At 41.9% G+C, this 20198-nt stretch overlaps 1 protein-coding gene across 3 annotated transcripts in view; it reads right to left on the bottom strand.

Moving 5' to 3' along the window:
- The window catches only part of UNC80 (unc-80 homolog, NALCN channel complex subunit), a gene marked incomplete at both ends in the record, with an annotated part of 126623 nt that overhangs the window by 80210 nt on the left and 26215 nt on the right, over nt 1-20198 (bottom strand). Inside the window, 11 exons of one of the 3 annotated variants that reach the window (XM_084289645.1) lie at nt 2773-2945; nt 7519-7618; nt 8911-9017; nt 9542-9756; nt 10674-10775; nt 11487-11653; nt 12463-12611; nt 13964-14111; nt 15876-16022; nt 16786-17154; nt 17784-18052. In XM_084289645.1, coding sequence (XP_084145771.1) covers nt 2773-2945; nt 7519-7618; nt 8911-9017; nt 9542-9756; nt 10674-10775; nt 11487-11653; nt 12463-12611; nt 13964-14111; nt 15876-16022; nt 16786-17154; nt 17784-18052 — 1946 coding nt within the window. The remainder of the gene's footprint in view (nt 1-2772; nt 2946-7518; nt 7619-8910; nt 9018-9541; nt 9757-10673; nt 10776-11486; nt 11654-12462; nt 12612-13963; nt 14112-15875; nt 16023-16785; nt 17155-17783; nt 18053-20198) is intronic. The other 2 variants (XM_084289644.1, XM_084289646.1) reach the window with 2 other exon arrangements.

The raw sequence follows: 20198 nt of genomic DNA, 5'->3' as shown, positions 1-20198 counted from the left end.
CAGCTGAACAGGTACTTGAAAGTAGTTTCCAAAGTCTGTAATTTGAACAAGGTTTCCTTCATTTAGTTGCAGACTTTCTAGAAACTCTGATCCCAGAACCTTGGGCTCTCATTCAAATCCATAGCTACTCCATAATGACACTCCTGTGTATAGCACTTCTTACAGCCCAAAGAAAATCTGCAGGCAAAGCAATGAGAAAATGTAGAGAAAAAGACCAAATCGTGGCCACTGGAATGACAGACCGGGGTTTCAGTTGTCTTATTCTCAGATTGCTGATGTTACTGGGAACATACAACAGAAGACAACAAATGAAGGAGAAGGTGTGTATGCATTCCAATAGATGTCACAAATTTCTCCTTCACGGTACATAACCACTTTGTGTATCTTCTGAAGGGGCAGCTTATTAAAGCCAGTTTATTTGGCTCCCTGCTACTAGGCTGCAGAATTACAAATTCTCATAACATAAAAATCTGTGCTTTGTATCAGGTCACACCCTCTCTGAAACCACACAGTAGAAGTCCAAGAAAGAAAAAAGAATTTCAGGCAGCTATAGTATTATTTTCTGCTCTGTATCACACTCCCAGTCACAAGTAGCAATAAAAGGCCTTGGTCCAGAGTTTTCAATGATCTTGGGAAGTATTAGAAATTTTTCATAGCAGATGCTGTGCTACAGTTCTGCCTTCAGTAGATGATTGCAGACTGACAGCAAATACAGAAATACAGAATGTAAGTGCCTGACAATCTCCAAAGGCAACTTGTAAGAACTGCAATCCACCCAGCAATGAATTAAAATATGCTGATGGTACTGACTTAAGAATACTACCAAATCCTCTAAAATTGTATAGTGCTTTATATGCATGTAAGTATTAATACTCGTATGCGCTGAGGCTGTAGTGAAATCAACATTTTATTCACTGTAATAATTTTGATTCTACTGATTTTAAATGAGTCACTGTGGACCAACAAATACACTACTCAGGCTAGTCTTCATAGCCAGATTTTAACAAGGCTGCTCTCTTACCATGTGCTTTGGCCAGAGAGCTACCTTACACTGCAGCCCCTCACTGAAGCCATCTTCATCATTATATGGGAAAGGAAACAGAGTGAAACGGTTTTGTAAAAGCCAGCCTGGGAAGTCAGAACAGACATCTTAAAATTGTTCACTTATATCGGTAGTTTCCAGTTGACTTCACACACAGGCACACAATAAGCCGGTCTGTGTCTTAAGCATGTGTCAAATTTAAAAAATAAATAAGAAATTTTCAGGATATAAGGAAATAATTGCCGAATCCATGTTTTACAGGCTGATGATAAGCACACAAAGTAACACATCCCTGGAAGGATTTTAGTGGCATACTGGACAGCAATGACTTCTCTCTGCCCATGTACAATGGGGTAGTAGTAGCCTGGCAGCCTTGAAGAATGATTTTGTGTTTGTGCAGCAAGCAAAGCACGAGTGACTATCTTCCCAAGCCATTTTCCAAGCTCACTGCAACCCTGACTGGTAGGAACCACTTCTGGCTGTGAGACTGCAAGCCAGACTTCACAACTAGCAACTCCTTCCATAGCTTTCAGCCAGAGGGCCAACAAACCCTGACAGGAAGAGTGGGCACTAGTGAAGAAAGCATCTGTCCACTGGAAGAGAGACAGGAAGCAGTCCAAAGAGTAGAAGTAGCTGTGATGTGATAGCAACAGTGACTTTTGGCCAATATTAAGGCAGACTTGCTGGGATGGATGGGACCTAAGGATGCAAGGTTAAGAATGATGTAAAGAGTTGGTGCACAGAGTATATCACCCCCAGAATTATGGAGCAGACGAGACAGCACAGCTCAGAGCAGGGCACTAGCAGAATGGGAGTCCATAGGTCTGGCATCTCCAGCAGTGAGCAAAAAAACCTGAGTATGAGCACAAATGGCACGACAGTTTAAGAGGCAAGAAGTGGCAAGTAGGAAGACAGTGGGATAGAGGATGTGGATGCTTTGAGAGCAGTGGCTTTCAACCTTTCTCAGTTTGCAGACATCCAAACACAGAAGTAGAACACTGTGCAGACAAGTTACAAATAACTGGATGGCTTTTCTTGGCTGTCTTTGTCACACCCTCTCACAATCATCTCAGAGTCCCACTGGCCCATGAACCACAGGCTGAAAACCACTGCTTTATAAACAGAAGGGACTGTTAAAAAAAGCAGCTGCAAGGAAAGGAAGGAAGGAGGTACAGAAGAGACACTCACTGTCAGGCAGGAGGGACTGAATTGTGTCACTTCTGTGTCTTAGATCTGCAAATTAGCAGTTCCTGCATTTAAAAGCACGCACAGCAGCATTTGAAGCTTTTTCCACTGACTGGCTCTGGTGACTAATAGTTTAATGTTGCCTAGTATATTTATAACTCTATCCGAACTCCTGAGTGGAATTACTGTGCCTCCCCAGGTAGCTACTTAGTCTTCAGTCCTTATTCTGAAACTTAGTATTGACAGTAGGAGCAGAAGCAGAACAGCTGTGAGCAAAATTTGAAGTCTGACAATAAAAGCTTTGTGCTAGCAATAATCTATTTGTGCGGAGCCATGTAATAAAAAAAAGGATCCAATTTCTCTGCATGCTCATCCAGTCATGGGTGCTAAAACTCCAGCTGCTAACAGCACTACCCGTTGGCACTACTATAAATGCTTTACCTGCTATCTGCGTGGGCATGACCGACATCAGTGAGTGACAACGGACCACCACGTATGCACATGCTCTCACTCAGCAGGTAAAAACAAACCAAAGAATGACTTACAAGATCTAGGGCTGCTGCCAAAATGGAGGCATCAGGGATAGTGCCTGGTTCACAGCAATTCAGGAGAAACTGAAAGCGCTTCATCCCTTGGCGGATCGCTCCCAGGTTCACAACGTTCTTGGATTTTCCTCCTTCTTGGTTGGAGGTCAAATGATCATCAAAGCTATGGCAACCTAAAGAGGTAAAGAGTACAGAGGGGATTGCAGGGAGGGGTAGGGAGAAAGGAACACAGTCTCTTACCAGTTAGAATAGTGGTACAAAAAACTTGAGGAGCACAGTCTTGGTCTAAATCCCCTCCTCACATTGATGTACTAGCTTGAAGATAACAGGGCCATTTTTACATTATCATGACTCCCATGAAATAGGTGTACAGCGAGACAGATTCTGGTCTTGGTCACACTGATGTCTGCCCAAAACAATGCCACCCTAACTGGCACGGAAAACCCAAACCTACTCCAACATAGGTGAACCAGACCATGACCCTTCCTCCCCACTTCTTTAATACAGAAAATCCTGCTTACTGTCTCTTTTTCCTGAATACCCTCCTACCTTACTTGCTTTTCTATCAGCCTCTAACTTTAAAGTGAAGGATACATAAACCTAATTGCCCATATATTAAGTAATACTATATCATCTAATAGGACATAAAAATCAGTAGTAAATATTATAAACGTTCCATGTGAAAATCATATATTGTCTAATTTTTATGCATACATCTTCTGCAATGACCAGAAGACCCAAAGTGAGACTGGACTCTGTTTCTAGTTATCTTCCATCATTCCAGCCTCTCTCCCTTAAAGTGTATTGCATTGTTTGGGATGGAAGGCTCCCTTATACAAATTCCTTTTGAGAATAAAGTTAGCAATTCCCTTTAGGGCTCCTTTCAAGCATGATTTTAAACTCCACGCACTGACGTCACATGGTAGATTGACAAATCCCATTGCAGACTGTAATTAAGGCTTCCTAATGCAGAAGATCATTGTGCAGTCTGTACCCAGAGTTGAGAGAGTGACAGAAAGACACAGATGAGAAACCACAAAAGAAGTTTTAAGGCCAAGGTGGCTGGCCAAAACAAGAATAGTCAGCTTCTGGGGCTGTTTGTCTTTATCTACAATACTCTATCTGTTTAGGTGTGAAAGTACAAAAGGTTACAGAATACTGAAGGATAAAGCACTGAAGAAGACAACACTGAGTGAAGAATTCAAGATTTGCTTTAAACATGGATTTGGAAGACAAGAGGCAAAATGTCAGCTCTACAGGACTTTGTGACTTTTCCTTCATCAGGAAAGAACAATGACTGAAAATCATCAAGTCCCATTGAGATTTCAGTTCCCAGCATTACTTAGAAAGCACTTATCCACTACAAATAGTCACAACAGAAAATGGCAATGTGTTATCTTCATTTTTTCCCTGGTATCAAATATCAAGAGACCTCTTTACAACATCTGTGGCTTTTCTCTCTCAGTGAAGCTGTACATAGTTTTCCAGTAAACAAAATGTTCCTATGTTGGGAAATACTTCATCAAAATGGAACAAACAAACAAATAAAAAAGTAGAAAGAACAGGCAGAACACTTACATAAATAAGCAGGCACAAATACCTTTTTCTTTCAACTCCTCTTGTTTCCTTACAGCCTGTAGAATCCTCCCTGAGCTTTCCTGCTATGCCTGTTCTAACACTAACTCATGTCTGAGGTACAAAAAATGTTTTGTATGCAGACCCCTGTTAGGGCTGTGCTTGTTACGAGATAAAGAACTGAAACTTGACTTTCTGATAAATAAAGGTTTGTCTAAGGCACCTACCTAGCACCCCTCTATAAAAACCTTTGTACACCTGGGGTCAGTGTTACTACCTGGAGTCAATCACTCCAGCCCTTTGCAGTTCCAGCCTTGCACTTATGTTGATGCTTTGCAAGGGAATCCTTCAGAAGCAGCTGACGGCTGTCCTCTGCTATGCCTTGCTGTCAGCAGGGGAGCTCTCTCTGGTTTACAAAGGGTTAGTGTGACTCAACCCTGCAGGAATCTCACCCAGTGAGCCTCAAGATCATTTTCCAGCATAGAAGGACACTGGGTATCCAAGCACCTGTCCCCCCAGAGCTGCTTCCAGGGTAAATGCAAGATCGTCCCTTGGAGCAAGCACATGCTGTGATTCGCCCATACTGTATGGCTTGAACATCCTGGGCAACTTCTACGGTCACTGAAAATGTCTTCAGTAAATGTCTGAAGAAACAGCAAGGCTCTCATGTAAACATATGGTAACTCACTTCTGTATATATGCTGTGTTCTTAGTATAAAGATCATTAAAGTAAACAATTTGTTATGCATGAATGTGCATATATTTATGTGTATATATATGTATACATATGCACACATACAGATATATACACAAACACATACACACGCACACAGATGCATACATACATATCTGACACAGACAGAATTTCCAGTCGTCTAGATGATGTATCACAATGAAGATTACAATTCATAAATGATGTGACAAATTTTTCTATATGTTAAAATATCTGTGTATTTACTTACTGTGAGGTATTTCTGTGTTTTCTTTTTCAATTTGGCCTACTGTGTTAAAAAACCCAAAAACACAAGAGGAAGCACCACATGGAAAATTATGAGCACAGTAATGGCATAGCATCATGAATGTCAGGAATGAGAAGGCAGAAATATGTTCCAGAACAATACTTCAGCGTCATACCTTGAGGGATCTAATAGTACACCCATTCATCTTGACAGACTTCTGCTCTCCTCTCCATAAACACATAAAACATGTTGATTTCTACGGAATACACAGAAGCACTGCAAATGTGAAAGCACCATACATGATCCTGTTCTACTGTGTCATAAACCACCTGAAAAGGCCTCGCATTGATTTCAAAATGCACGTACATGTACATACACACAGGTGTGTACAGCTAAACCAGTATTTTTGCTAATGGTAAGTTGCATCGCTTTTATTACCCCATTTCTAATGCACTTATATGTCAAAACTAAGCATGTGTCATGTACATCTCTTCTCACAGCTATCTAAAAAGCCTCAAGTTCTTGCCACTGATTAGACAAAATCTGATGTTATTCACAGAAGGCTGTAATGTGGACAACGCTTCCAAAGTCCACAAAGTCAATAACTAATGTGTCATCTGAGTTTTATATAGACTTAAGATCTGCCACACACATGGAGCAACGCTATTGGTGTTCACAGGGTCAAGACTAAGTCCGTGTGATTAAATCAAGATACAGGCACTCTAGACAAAAGCAAACTCACAGCGGTGAAAAATCAGCACTGTCACAGTGAAAAAACAGTATTTCCTGCAAGAAAATATGAAGCCAAATCACAATATGAGTGCCATAGAAACAGCTGTGGAAGTCTAAAGGTCTTGCTGCCCGAGTTGTTTGTTCCTGGTAAGAGCTGGGACAAAAGATGGTGGAAGCATTTCACATCTGCTTCAGTGCGAAGTAGTGGATGAGGAAAACAATGCAATTCATTCTATTGTCAGGGTTTTCACCTTCAGCTAAAACAATACAAAAAGCTACTGTGCTGAGGCAGCCTCCTTCTAGAGGAACATATTTTTAACTTGGGAGATGGGCTGAGAACCACCACCAGTGTTTCTGCAGTGGTAGAATGATGACCAGTTTATGAGATATGCTCATCCTTTGCTAATACCACTTGCCTAAACAATGGCTTACACACATTGCATGGCAGGTCTGGGACAGATGATGGTAAAATACATGCAAAGCAGTGCCGAAGTGTAATGTCAGAAAATAAAAAATGTAACGCCAGAGAACAGACCAGCTAACGTAAAGATACAGAGGTCATGGTGAAAAAGAAAAGCTACACTTTTTCATGTGTTTTTGGGAGGCTTTTGTTTGTCTTGAAAAACAGGAATAGAACTTCAAGATACAAGGTTGTCTTCCTGACAACAAAGATGAACTCTGAGCCAAGGACATGAGCATGTGAATGGCTGCATGACATTTGAAAAGAGAATATATCATGACCTCATATTATTCATAAAGGCACTTTTGAAACATTGCTGATTTTGAAAATGCATTGCAATGAAATATACTTTTGTGGAAAGGAAAAGTAGTGTTATCATTATGTTGTGTGCTAAGAAAAAGGGACAGCATCCCTAACGAATGGTATGCAGACACTAGACATGCAACACAGAAGAAAAGAGATAATTATAACAAGGTTTGTGCAGGGTTTTCCATTTCATCAGTGCTGATCTTTGCTAAAACTGTCAAATGGTCACAAATTGGAAAACAAAAAACAAAAAACAAAAAAACTGATGGAATACCCATTGTTATATTAAGCAATGAAAGATTTACACACCTAATTTCAAACTGAATCAGTGCTTTGAAGCAAGCATTAATTTTTCAAGTGTGTTGATCAAATTCAATTTGATTTAAGAAGCCCAAATGTTGTATTTGCATAATTTATTTGGATTGTCTGGAAAAAAAAAATGACTTTGCTAGAGGTTTTTCTAAATCAAAACAAAAGAAAGAAGGAAGGGAAAGAAAACAGTTACAGAGACTAAAAAGTTGGAGAAGGCAAGAATGGATACAAAAACTATGGAGAAAGCAGGAAAAAAGGGTAAGGGATGAAATACAGAAAGAAATAGGTTAAAAAATAAAATAAAAAGAAAGTAAAAAGGAGACGAGAACCCTGATTTCTAACCATCTTTTTCTTCTGTGTGATGAAGCTTGGATGGGTGTCTTCGGCAGGTGCGCCATTTACCAAGACGCTTGAAGAAATTCTCCTCTTCATCTCTCCCATTGTCCAGGCCACCTCCTGGCCCCCCTCCTTCTGACAGCTTCACTGCGCTGGTAAACTTCACCTGAGCAAAGACAGAGGGCCAGGTCAGGCTGTGCCACGCCACCATCTCACGTCTAAGCAAGAAGACCAAAGCATTTACAGCAATGCAGGAATACAGTGGATCACCATAGCAACACAAGTGGGTCTGCACAGACTTACGTAGGCTGAAGCACTTAATCTTTTAAGCTTTCTGCTTAAAGGATTGGTCTTTCACATGAGGCTGTAAAGGCACAAAGCATGGAGAAACATGACCAACAGTTAAAACTTAAGTGTATTGACAGGGCCTGCATTTCTCTCTCAAAGAACAAAGATAGACAAGTACAGTGGAGGTTTAACCCAGTCTTCTTTGCATTCCAGAAGAGTCTACAAGGAGTTACTCACATACCACAGCCACCATCATCACGTCCTTCCTGCAGAGAATCAGCTCCATTATTCTTCCTGACAAGGTCTTAACACTTTGTGACCTTATCCTCTTTTACCAAGATTGCATTCTGAACTTCATTATCAGACAACTATACTCTTATCTCCCAAGCACCCTGGCAACATCATACTCTTCAATGTTACACCAAATATTGGTAGTGCTTCATTAAAGTTTCTCCTCAGTATTTTTCCAGTATTATAAAGTACAGGACAGCTTACACATTAAAAAAAAAAAAAAAAAAGTGCCCAAATATAGCTTGTCTCCAGTCAATACCACTTTTATTTATAGATAGGAGGAAAAGCTGCTGTTTTCTATAAGAATGTTCTCACTTGCATGGAGTTAGAGGAGACAACATGCTGCATCTGCTGCAGAAGGTAGTGCATCAGCATTTAGAGACAGACAGGATTTGGAAATCCTGCAACACGGAATGGCAAAAGGTGGAGCTCTGCCGCGCTTTTTCACAGACAGAAGTGAGTATAGACTGGTAGAAGAATGAACACACATCCTATTATGTAGAAGCTATTTTTTTCTACTGTGCAAGGACAGGGGTGGAAAAGAGTATGGGGGGGAATAAAAAGACATTCTTGCTTTCAGAAAACAGCAGTGCTGTAATGTCCAATGCCAGAACAACTACTTTCCTCCTTGCCCTGACTCTGAGGACTCTTTGTACTTGACACAAATATTTATGTATTGCTCTAAGAAGTGGATAGACACCTAAATGTGAGGCTCCCTTACGGTGCTGAAGTCCAGTACCAAATTCTGATTTCTCTGTTCTGAAGACTTCTGTCACATTGACTACAATGCCAACCCTGATTAGAGTGTTTCCTTGGACAGCTGCAAATGGTCAGATCCTGTCCTTACAAGCTCTCTGCAACCGAGTCTAATGCATTTACCTTGGAACTCTGCCTGATGAAAGACAAACGGTCAACAGAGCTGATATCTAGAAGATCTTCCACCCCATCAGCCAGGCCAGAGAGGGAGGAGCGCTTCAGCCAGTTCCCTGTTGCAGAATAAGCTACTCAGAACACTTCTGAAAATGCTTCCAAACAGAACTAATTTCTTAGCAATTGTGCACATACCCTCTGAAATAGCCATGCCAGGATATGGCAAAAGGGAAGGGAAGGGAAGGAAACCGGTTCATGTTACATGCATTAACTACCATGCAAGGCTGGGTCCTGAGATCTGTAAATGATGTATGTTTTATCTATCAGATGCTATTTGGATTATTTCTCTTCAATGCCGGGAAGATTAAGCTACTAGCATACTACTTTGGAGACATGGATTGAGTGTTCTGTTTTGCCACAGATACTCTCTGCTACCTTTCATAGATAGGTTATGTTTCCCTTTGCCTCAGTTCTCCATTTGCAAAGTGGAGAGAGCATGCAGCATTCCCCACCTTGTCTTGGGAGAATATACAGTATACTTGGACAATAAGGAACTGTGTTACAATATATCTTAATATCTTAATATATATCTGTGTTTCTCTGCACATGCAGTATGTATATAGAATATGAAGAGACATACATTTACCTATGGGGAGTTTGAGTTTCTTTCGAAGGGAGATTCGTCGGGAACGGGAGCGGGAGCGCCTGTCTGTAGTGGTTCCAGAGTGAGCAGTGGTGCATTCGGATGTGTCCTGCTCAGACTGACTGCTGGTATCACTTGCGGCACTCTGTGACTTGAACATCTTTCGCCAGAAGTCCTTGCGTCCCAGAACAGCGCCTTGGATTTGCTCATCACTGGAAGAAAAAGGATGCAGAACACGAGCTGAACTTCAGTGAAGTTTGGACGCTCAGGGGAATGAGGTCTCCTTCCCACAGCCCCCTCCTGACCTCTCTATTCTTTGAGGTTGTTATATTTTGAATTCCAAACATACTCTTCTCAGTGAGACATAATCAAGTTTGACAACTTGTTCAATATTGTTCAAGGCACATAATAAAAATCTTTTCTACCCTGAAGAGCTTGCCCACTGAACAAGTCATTCCAATTTTCTGTTCCTACAAGTGAAAAGCAAATCATCTTCTTTAGGTCAAAATGACCCATATTGACAAGACTACGCTGGTGCTTTCTACAAGTGTGTGTACTGAAGAGCTTTAGAACATCATGATAGACGTTTGTGAATCTCTGTTGGAGTCACAGTTCTCATTAACTTACTGGAATGGGGACAGCATATTTTGCTGTAGTCTTGCAATCTCCTATGGCTATGGCAGGGCTCAGAGCAGAACAGCTTGCCATAATTCTGCACAACAATAAAGGCCTTTCGGTTATCCTTGCAGTCTCAGCAAGGGAGAGACTTTGCAGGCTCAGATAATGCCAGAGAATACATAGTAATAGAGCTCAGGCCCTTGCATTGTCTTCTTCCAGTGCATCTCAAAGCACTTTAACAAGACAGACTGGTATTCAGAGGCATGGAAAAGTTAAAAGACTTGTCCAAAGTAACTTAGGAGACCAGTAGCTATTCGTAAAATTTTCTAAAATTCTTAGGAATACCAATTAAGTTTACTTCAATATGAAATGGCACGGTTGTTTGGACAGCAGAGACTTCAAATATGCAATGCCTTACAGCAGTTATCTATATGCCAGTTATCTAATATGCAATGTACTAATCGCAGATGGAAGCTGCTGGCAAAAATGCAGTGAAATAATATTTACTTACTGTTCTGGAGTTTGCATTGGGCGGCTTGAGATGTAGCTGCGACATTCATCGGGTGCAGCTGATGCCTGACCTTTGTCAATGATGATGCTTCCCACCTCGGACCTATGCAGACAATGTACATCATCAGCTAAAGTGAATGGATGGTCCATCTCGTGGTCATCACATAGCTATACGACCCAGAAATCAGCACTGCTGAACACTGAAACAGCTTTAGAGATGCACCATCTCTTCAGCAACTTATTGCCACTCTATATGTCATTCTTGAAAACGGCACCAGCCCTTAGAGGCAAAGTCAAGGTTTTTAGGCACTTTTCAGCTTTCTTAATCCTCCTTCACAGCATTTTAATAAGGCAAGCCTCAAAGCACAAGAGAAAATTTCTTTTTGATACAGAAGCATGTCAGATTTAGATTTCTTCTGGGACTTGTTTTGTATACCAGGGTTTACCTGTCAGATAAGCAACACTAACCTCCTCAGGATGTGACACACATTGAAAGCTGTGTTCATGCAGTGCTGTGGGACTGACACTGTGCTTTTTACTTCTTTTAGCCTTTTCTCTTCCCAGTGTGTCCATTGTGCTGTTCTCTTCAACATCTTCTATACGAGGGTTAACATCTTTTGCTATAGATCTATGACTGCCTCAGTTCATTAAATTTTAAAGGAGGCTGCTGCCATAGGACAGTTTTGTGCATTAGGAACTAACATAAGCTCTGAAAACACACAAGCCCTTGGTCTTTCTACATTTGTGTTCATTGCATATAGTCATACAGCCATATGCAAATTAATCATTTGCTTTCTCCCTTCCAGACACCAACCTTTTGCTCCCTGAAGGTTTCTGCTCTTGCTCTGCTTCCTCTGTTTTTTTTCCTGGTATTAACTTTTCAGCACTGTCCAAGAGGGCGCTGAGTGCTACTCTCCGAAAGACATTCCCGTGAGCCTCCTTGATAAACTGGACGAGCTGACGGATATCACAGTACAAGCCCTGGGGAGCACAACATCATGAGAAGAAAAGAGAATTCAGTTTGCAGTTTGTGAAGAAGCAGTGAGAATTAATAGTTCTTAAAGTACTTCAGCAGGCCACTACTTCGTTTGGTTGTTGTCTGATGTCTCCATGCACAGGGCTTGTGTTTTCTGGCTGAGATCAAAAGCTGGCAAAGTTGCCATTTAGCGTGCTCTGAAGAAGCAGACAGTGAGGAGCATTATTGTTATGGAACGTGCTCTGCAGTGGGCTGAAGCAAATGTAGGGGGATCAGAGGCTAGATAAGGAAGCTGCAAAGATGCCTTAAAGCCTGTTTTATCCCATTCATCTAGCCCATAATCTTAAAAAGCATGAAAAAGCCAAGTGAAGGGGTGGGAGGGAAAGCATAGTGCAAAAAACTGCATGTTTTGTTTCAAAACCAGTGGGCGTCTTGGAATTTTTCTTAATTATTTTAGAGCTCTACATCATGGGAAGAGAGAGGAGTGACTCATTCCCCAGCCTACTCCTACACTCAAGGCTCTTTTTAGTTCTGAACATTCACACAGATCTGTGATGTGGCAAGTCATCTCTACCTCTGAGGTCAAGAGGGTGAAGGGAAGACTTACAGGACCTGGTTTTCAGACTGTGAACTTTGCCAAAAGAGCCTGCATTATTCTGAAAGTTCCCAGCCTAGGAACTTAACAAGCTTTCAACAAAAAACACTTGCTATATTCATGGTATTTGACTACAGTGAATTCCTTCTTCACTGCGAAGCCTCACTGGTCACACCCAAGTGAAAAAGCAACTTTGAAGATATGAAATCAGCTGCTTACCAGGTTTTCTGGGCTGTGCAGCTCATGTGTAGTAGAAGCACAGCGAGTGATCAACGACTTGAACATGGCGCTCACAATAATACCTTCCACGTTCTGTGCTGTAGACTTGTTGTCCACTGTGGTAAAGTTATTCCCAAATCCAGCCTTGTCTGTGAAATTCAAGTACAAGCAAGCACCCTGGTTAAGAATGTTTTTAAAAAGATGGCTGAAAGATAATTGTTATGGTATTTAGATATACAAGAAAAGTGCAGGTCCTTGTCTAAAATCTTATACTCAGTACTGTCAATCTCACCTCACAAAAAATAAGGCTGAAGGAAGTATAAAATAAATGAAAATGATGAAATCTTCCCAGAAATAGCAGTATGAAACAGGATCAAGAAGATTAGAACAAGTCAGGCTTCCATTTATCCACATCTCTCACTTAGAGATGTATAAAATAAGACATGAAATTTGAAGAAAACCTCCAGCATTTCTATTTACTATTCTAAAGAATAAGAGATGTTTGATTAAATGGAAAAGTGACAATACCCGTGAAAAGAAAATGTTCTGAACTAGGGGAACACTGTTCTTGCAAGGTGCATAAGCTCTCAAAGATTCAAAAAAGCATTACACGTTCATATGACAAGAAACATCTCAGTTTTATTAGGTGAAAGGAAAAACTTTCAAAAGCTGCATGAGCTGTCACTCTTCAAAGCATGAGCATGTCAATAATTAGTGAATATTGAGGAAGTTTTCTGTGGGCATCTTCACAAAAGCCTGCTACATTTATTTTTTTATGCTCTCTCTGAAATGCCTGTGATCAAAGAGAGGCTAACAGACAAGGCAGACTCCTTGAATACCTGGGAATAGTTATTTTTACTCTGTAAACAATCATTGTTAATTACTGTCATACACAGTGAGCAATCAAAAATGTCTGGTCATTTAAATAGCATCCTAAATAATTTTCCTAACTAAAAAAGAAAATAAAAAAACATATACATGCACACACACACAGTTGTATTGTAGGCATGCACATCTGTGTGTTCATATTGTTTCTTCAATCTGTTCTTGCTTTTTCCTGCCTCACCTGAGGCACCATGAAGGGTTTTAATGCTCAATTATATCTCCATTCAAAATAAACCGTGGATTAAACAGGCCATTTCAGCTGGTGCCTGGTCATGTCATGAGATAGCAAAGTTCCTTCCTGAGGCATAGTTGAATGAAAATATTTTCTTTCAAGAGCCATGAACAACAGGTAGGATGAATCAAAAGAGATGCCTTCAATTTCAGGTGCACTGGCTAATGCAAGTTCATGGTATGAGATCACCAGGTGGTCAAATAGAGGAGTTCCAACTCCACTCACCTGCGCTGGCTGAGGATATGGTCTGTATAATCTGAGGATTTAAATCCACTTTTATTTTTTTTATTTTTTTTTTAAAGGCCAAGAAAAATACATGGCTTCTTTCTGACAGTAAAGTTTAGGAACATTCAGGTGAGAGTTGTTGATGCCAGCTGTACTTACTGTCTGTGACTGGCTCCATACAGAATCCTAGTAAAGCATGCAGGAAATCCACTACATTATTGAGAGAATCCCTGTTCACATAATCCCTCATGGTCTGCCGGAACTGCATCCTATCCAGTTTGTACAGCTTTGTGAGGCAGTTCTGAGCCTGCAACGACATCCATCAAATCAAGTCATATCACATCAAACTACGGGTCTAAGTTTCACTAATAGCAGCTGGGTATTTTGGCGTCCTTTTCTACTTTAGCTAGATAAGTGCTCTACTGTGCTGTCTAAAGTAACCTAGGAGCCAGAAGGTTTAGGTCCTGTAACAGAACACAAGGTTTGCCTCTGAAGCAAACAAGAAATTCAGCACAAGGTGAGAGTGGACCAGAATGGGTCCTGCACCCAGTATATGCACTTGCACCCTGTGACCGATTTATATCATGCAAGACATTAGCTTCATATTTAAAAGCTATTAACTGTCAACTTCTTATCAGAAAAGCATCCATCCTACTGGGACCCTAAACAGGATGGAATTAGTTAGTCTGAAATATCAGCTCTATGGGGAGCATCAACTCTTCTGCTAACTGCAAAAGGGTGCTTAGTTTTCTAGTAAACTCAGACGTGATTGTGCATGCAGTCAACACAAATGGTGCATGCAAAGCAGTCTGGACAGGCAGAGACACAGAAAAAGCAGAAGACTTTGACACATAGGAAAGTCTCTTCCCATAAAGACCCCAGTTCAATGAGCCTGACAAGAACCTTGGCTCCAAGAGACCCGTTCATTTATGCCTAATGTTGTGCATAGGCCTGAACGTTCTGCTGGCTGAGCTCCAGCACAATGTAAAGCTTTACCTGACACCTTGATGAATATGGTGTATATTCAACCAGCGCTCTGTACAGAACCTTTCTGCTGTTACCACCGTGACTCTTACCCCATCGAGTCTCCCTGTGTCCACAATTAACATTGCTGCTTCAGGCTCCTTAGTAACCAGGAGTCAAGCTAACAGAAGAAGGGTGCATGATATGGAAGCAGTCAGTCCAGCTCTAAGCCATCTAGCTCAGATCCTAGAACCAAATCACAGCTCTGTTGGCATGGCTCAGGCTAACCAAAGCCATGGAGAAGCACCTGGTTCCCACCCCCAGTGTGGATGGGGGTAAATTCTCTTTACAGTCATCAGAAATGTTCTCTGCAGCAAACACTGAAGGCAAGGAGGAGGCATATGCTGGAGAAAGCTTTTGGAAGGCTCCCATTTGACAGGGCATTGGACTGACCTCAGGGAGTCAAACCCTTCTAGATGAAGTCAAACGTCTGGGTTACATACTGGGCGCTTTCCCCTGCCTCAACTTTGGCGGAATCAAAAGTGTAAGGAATCAATGGTAACCGTTCACCCTTGCATTCAACAGGCCATGAGCCTTCTGCTTCCTCACAGTACATGAGTATGCCTGCAAGCACAGTGCCCTCCAACTACCAGGAGCTTATGGAGCAGCCCAGCAGCAACTAGTCATAATTGCCATTAGGAAAGATGGATGTAACTATGTCTTGGGCTTCTCAGTTCAGATATGCAACCCAAAATAGCAGCACCTCTTGTAAACAGCATACTGTATTGGCGTACCACCAATGTAAAAAATGACTCAGAGCAGCACACGTGGGGCTTTGCTCCAATGTTTTTGTGCCTTTTCAGACAACCTATCCACTGGGGTGCTGAGAAGTACCCTGGGTCGCAGGTGTGCTCTTAGCAAGCCCCAGGGTCTGGAAGTTAACATTAAAATCCGCTACAGCTGGGCTGCAACACAGTCTGTGAGCTCAGACAAAGAGCAACACATCTACTGCTGGTACAGAAAAAGCTACAGAGGGGGCAGACAGCAATCGCAGCAGCTGATGTCAAAAGTACAAGGGGGACATTTTAATGAGCTTTAATTTTCTTACATTCTCCCGGAATACCTGGTGTCTCAGGCGATCTCCGGAGAGCCCCCGATGTCCTTCTCCACAACCATAGGCACAACCCAGGGACTTGACAATTTTTATCAGCATTGTGAGGGCCAGCCTATGGGTGCTGACAGATGGACCTTCATCCTGGGAATCACAGAAAGTCAGTGTGAAACCCCGGCACAACCACTGGCATTTTGTTACCATTTTACTTTTAAAAAAATTGCTGTCCATTTCTTCCCCCAGACACTTCCTTACAAAGTTGTTACTCTTAAAATGCATGCTGCATAAGGGACTAGCCCATTCCTTTTCAGCTCCTGTCAAAAAGCCATGTTATAAACGCAAAGCCCCCTCCATGTTGCTGTGAATACTAGTCAGCACTTACTTCAAAAAGATACACCTGAAAAGAGCGAGCTGGTTTGCTTGGGCAGAAAAACAATATTTTTAAAATGTCTTCAGTACTATATTACTATGAATCGCAACTTTGGAGATCAGCAAAAGCTCCTCTTGGCCAATTCTCACAGCAATACTGAAAAATTTATGATTTCTGGTCATCAAAGAAAAACTGCGCTCACACGCTGGACTCTGTTTTTTCTTATAAGCCATGCATAATAAACAAAAATCATTGTGATTGAGGGTTTCAGGCACTTCGACGGGATACTGAAAATGCCCATGCAAGGCTCACAAACTCTGCTTCTGGCAGTTGCTTCACTGGAGTAGTTACAGTGCTTAAATTCCCAATCACGTTGCTTCAGCAGAACCTCAGCAAGCATCAGAAGAAAACAAATTAAATTGTCATTGTTGTGCAAAGTAAAAGGAGGGAAAACAGGAGGGCAATTGCATACACACACATCCTCTTATCTTAACAAACACCACATTCCAAAATGGTATAAAGGCAAGCAAGACAAACCTTTTCTTGTTTTTTGTCGTTTTTCTCATAGGGCCCTCCTCCTCCTCCACCACCTCCATCACTTCCACCTCCACCTCCTCCACCACTTCCACCACCTGCTTCTTCTCCTCCATCTCCAGCTCCGCTGACTGGGGGAGGCCCAAATCCACAAGTTGAACCTCCGGAAGCAGCCCCTTTGAGTTGGAAGGATCCTTCACTTGGTCTCTTTTCAGGTGCCTCATTTTCCTTGTTCTCACTTTTCCTCCGTACCTTCTCTACACATGGCACCACGCCAAGCTGAAGTAAACACTCCACGATGTTCAGCGCCACATCACAAATCCTGGAGCTGATGTCATGATTCAGGACCAAGTAAACAGCCTTCAGGACCACCTGGTAGATTCAAATATCATATTTACAGTCAGATTTGTTTGCTCTCCTAGTACTATTCAGCGCCTGAAATTCTAGTCACAGACCAGAGACTCATTACAGCAGGCAGAGTATAAACTCAAAACGAAAAACACACAATCCTCAATCCCAAGAGCCTACAATCTAGGTGTAGACAAGAAACCACAGGCTGGGCACAGTCAGGCAGACAGGTAAACCATGAGATGACATCTGTGAGCCTGAGAACACTGCTTCAGTGCACCAGGAGCTGTCAAGTCATTAAGAGAAAATGCAGCAAAGGTGAGTTTTAAGGTGCTGTTAAGGTGCTATTCAGTTTTATACTGTTTTACAGGGAATTTGGTGCATGCCCCAGGAATACAGGAAGTAAACGATATCATTTAAGGTTTGATGTGTGCATTCCACATGCACATGCACTCCTTGCAAGGAGTAATAGGAGTTGCAGTATCTCAGAGGAGGCTTTTATGATATGCACAAATGTATCTGACTGACCTTTATGTACAGCTGAGAGAAGTCATATAAAGAGGTGGAGGAAAAGCCCGTCAAAACCCTGATCTCAATGGTACAGCTATATTGACAGAAGAGGGACCTGGCTTTCCTCATTCCTTGCCAATTACCGAGAGATCCAGCATGCCGTTCTTGTGGACAAAGTTGTTGGTGCCATCAATGTGGTCCGTATCCTCCAAGCAACTGTAATTGATGCAGGAGTCTGTCAGGCTCCGCGGGAGGTTGGCACATGCAAGCGGTTCGTGGGGCATCTCAGGGATGGGCACCTGGTTGCAAAGCTTCCTCATGTGCTCGCTGAAGAAATCGGCATAGCCCACATTGAACGAGGCCAGGGTAGTGTTGAAGGTGGCCACCGTGATGGTGGAGATCTGGGACCGCACTGCAGGGAGGAAAATAGCTACCTGTGAGTTTCCATCTCTAGCTATAACACAGCAACTACTGTGCTTGTTTACAAGAAGGGTGCAGCTCTTAATGCAGTCTGTAATGCTGAAAGGCAAAACAGGCTCCTAATTCCTATCACAGGTACAGGGATGAAAGCATAAATTCATTTCTTCCTTTAAGCCACTGCACAGTAGAACACCAGCAACGTTGCTCGAGCAGTTCCATGGCAGCTTACATTGATCTCAGGCTTCTGGGCAGTTAAGCAGACCAGGGAGCTCACACAGTTTAAATTTAATCCAAAAGGGGGGATTAGATTTTTGGCTAGCTTTGCTCTCTCTACTGGTCAAGTGCCTGGTGTCAGAAGCAGCTGCACCACTGCAAGGGGGAGAGGAAGGACTCTGCAGCTGGATGCAGGAGTGCAGGTAGGGTAACAACAGCACCAATTCAAAACAGCTTTCTAAGCCACACCAGCTTGAAAGATCTCATCATACCAGTTAGAAGAAAAAATAATAATGGAGCAGTATGCTCCTAACGCTACCCGTGGCAGTCTAAACCACCTCCAAAAAATAAAAATGACTGATGAGAAAGGCAGTGTGGCATCTAAGTTCACAGTGCCCAGAGAAAGGACACCATGACATAGCGAGGCCTAACTTTAAATTGGTCAGCTCAGGTAGTGACAGCCTTTTGGCAACACAGGCTCATTTTTATCAAGGATACACCGCAGTGTTAACAACACGTGACAAACTCCAGGCCATGGTATGAGTAATCTCCTACGGTTGGTGCTTTGTAAGTAGGTCTACACACTCTGTAGTGTAGAAAGACCCCATGTGTCCCAAAGTGTTGATGGGACTACCTTCTCTGAGGCAGTACAGGGCTACAAAATAACAAAGAACTTCTGCCTAAGGGTAATTAATGTGTTCTAATTGATAAAATAGCATAAATCTGAAAAGAATCTCCAAGGACTGACTCAACAGTGGACTTGCTACGGTTTGCAAATAACAACTTGCCAGAGCAGTGACTACATTTCCTTTGCATAACCTGTGCAACCCTGCCAGCATTGAACGAGCAACATTTTATTAAGAGAAATGTTCCAAGGTCAATGGCGTTCCCTTGAACTGGGTTAGAAATTGGTCAATGATTAGGGCAGGAAGTAACTGCTGTACCTAATGTGACATCAGGATTACTTGCTGGCACGTGTGACTTTTTAATGGCAATCACCGACATTTATATGGTGAAGAGAACAATAATGAAAATAAGGAATTAGGAAACTTTGTTTAAACTTTGCTATAAAGACTTATGACTATCTATGGTTAGCTTTTTTTTTTGTTTGTTTGTTTCATTGAGGTTTTGCTTAGTTTGTTTTGAAATGGGTAACAAAAATCCATTACTAAAACCTACATAAAATATATTTTTCTGTACCGCACCTTTATTTCATTATCACTGGCAGAGCTGACTGCTGGATGGGATGCACAGAGGTAGAGAAGGAGGACTAAAGACTCTTAATTTACATCCATGGAGGCCTGCAGCATGTGTCCATGACTTCTCCTGAGCAGCTACATAGGACATAGATAATTTTTCATCTCCGACTGTGTGCCAGCCAGAAAAATTAGTTTATTAGCAAATTTCTCCTGGCTACGGAAATTAGACAATACATAGGAAATTATGGATGGCCAGCATGCACAAGTATAATTGGGCACATAAAACAGAACCAAAAGGTAGTATTTGTACTCATCCTTTAACTACAGAATGGTTCATTCAAAGTTGCATACTAGCCCCCCAAATAGTGTGATTTGTCCTATTGTTCATACAGTTGCACAACAATTGTACCTGGGGTGCAACCAGGAAAAGATGCACTGCATATAGCTACTTTTTAGAAAATATTTGCCTAGAAAGCTGTTGTCACGTGTGGGATTACTCTCCTACAGAACAAATACAGATCAGTTATAGAGAGACTTCATAAAACTGATCCAGGAGAAGAGCTTCACTCCAGATGAAGCTCTGATGCAAAGATGAAGGAGATGTTCCCATGCTAGATTAGAGCTGACACAAATCCATCCTCTCTGACTCTTCAGATTTACTGTGCTAAAAGAGCACAGTGAGGATCTTTGAGAGCTCACAAGGCTACAGCATGTAATACATGGGTA

The sequence above is a fragment of the Netta rufina genome (assembly GCF_964035555.1).
Source record: "Netta rufina genome assembly, chromosome: 6".
Lineage (NCBI taxonomy): Eukaryota > Metazoa > Chordata > Aves > Anseriformes > Anatidae > Netta > Netta rufina.
This window is presented reverse-complemented; position numbering and strand designations above follow the sequence as displayed.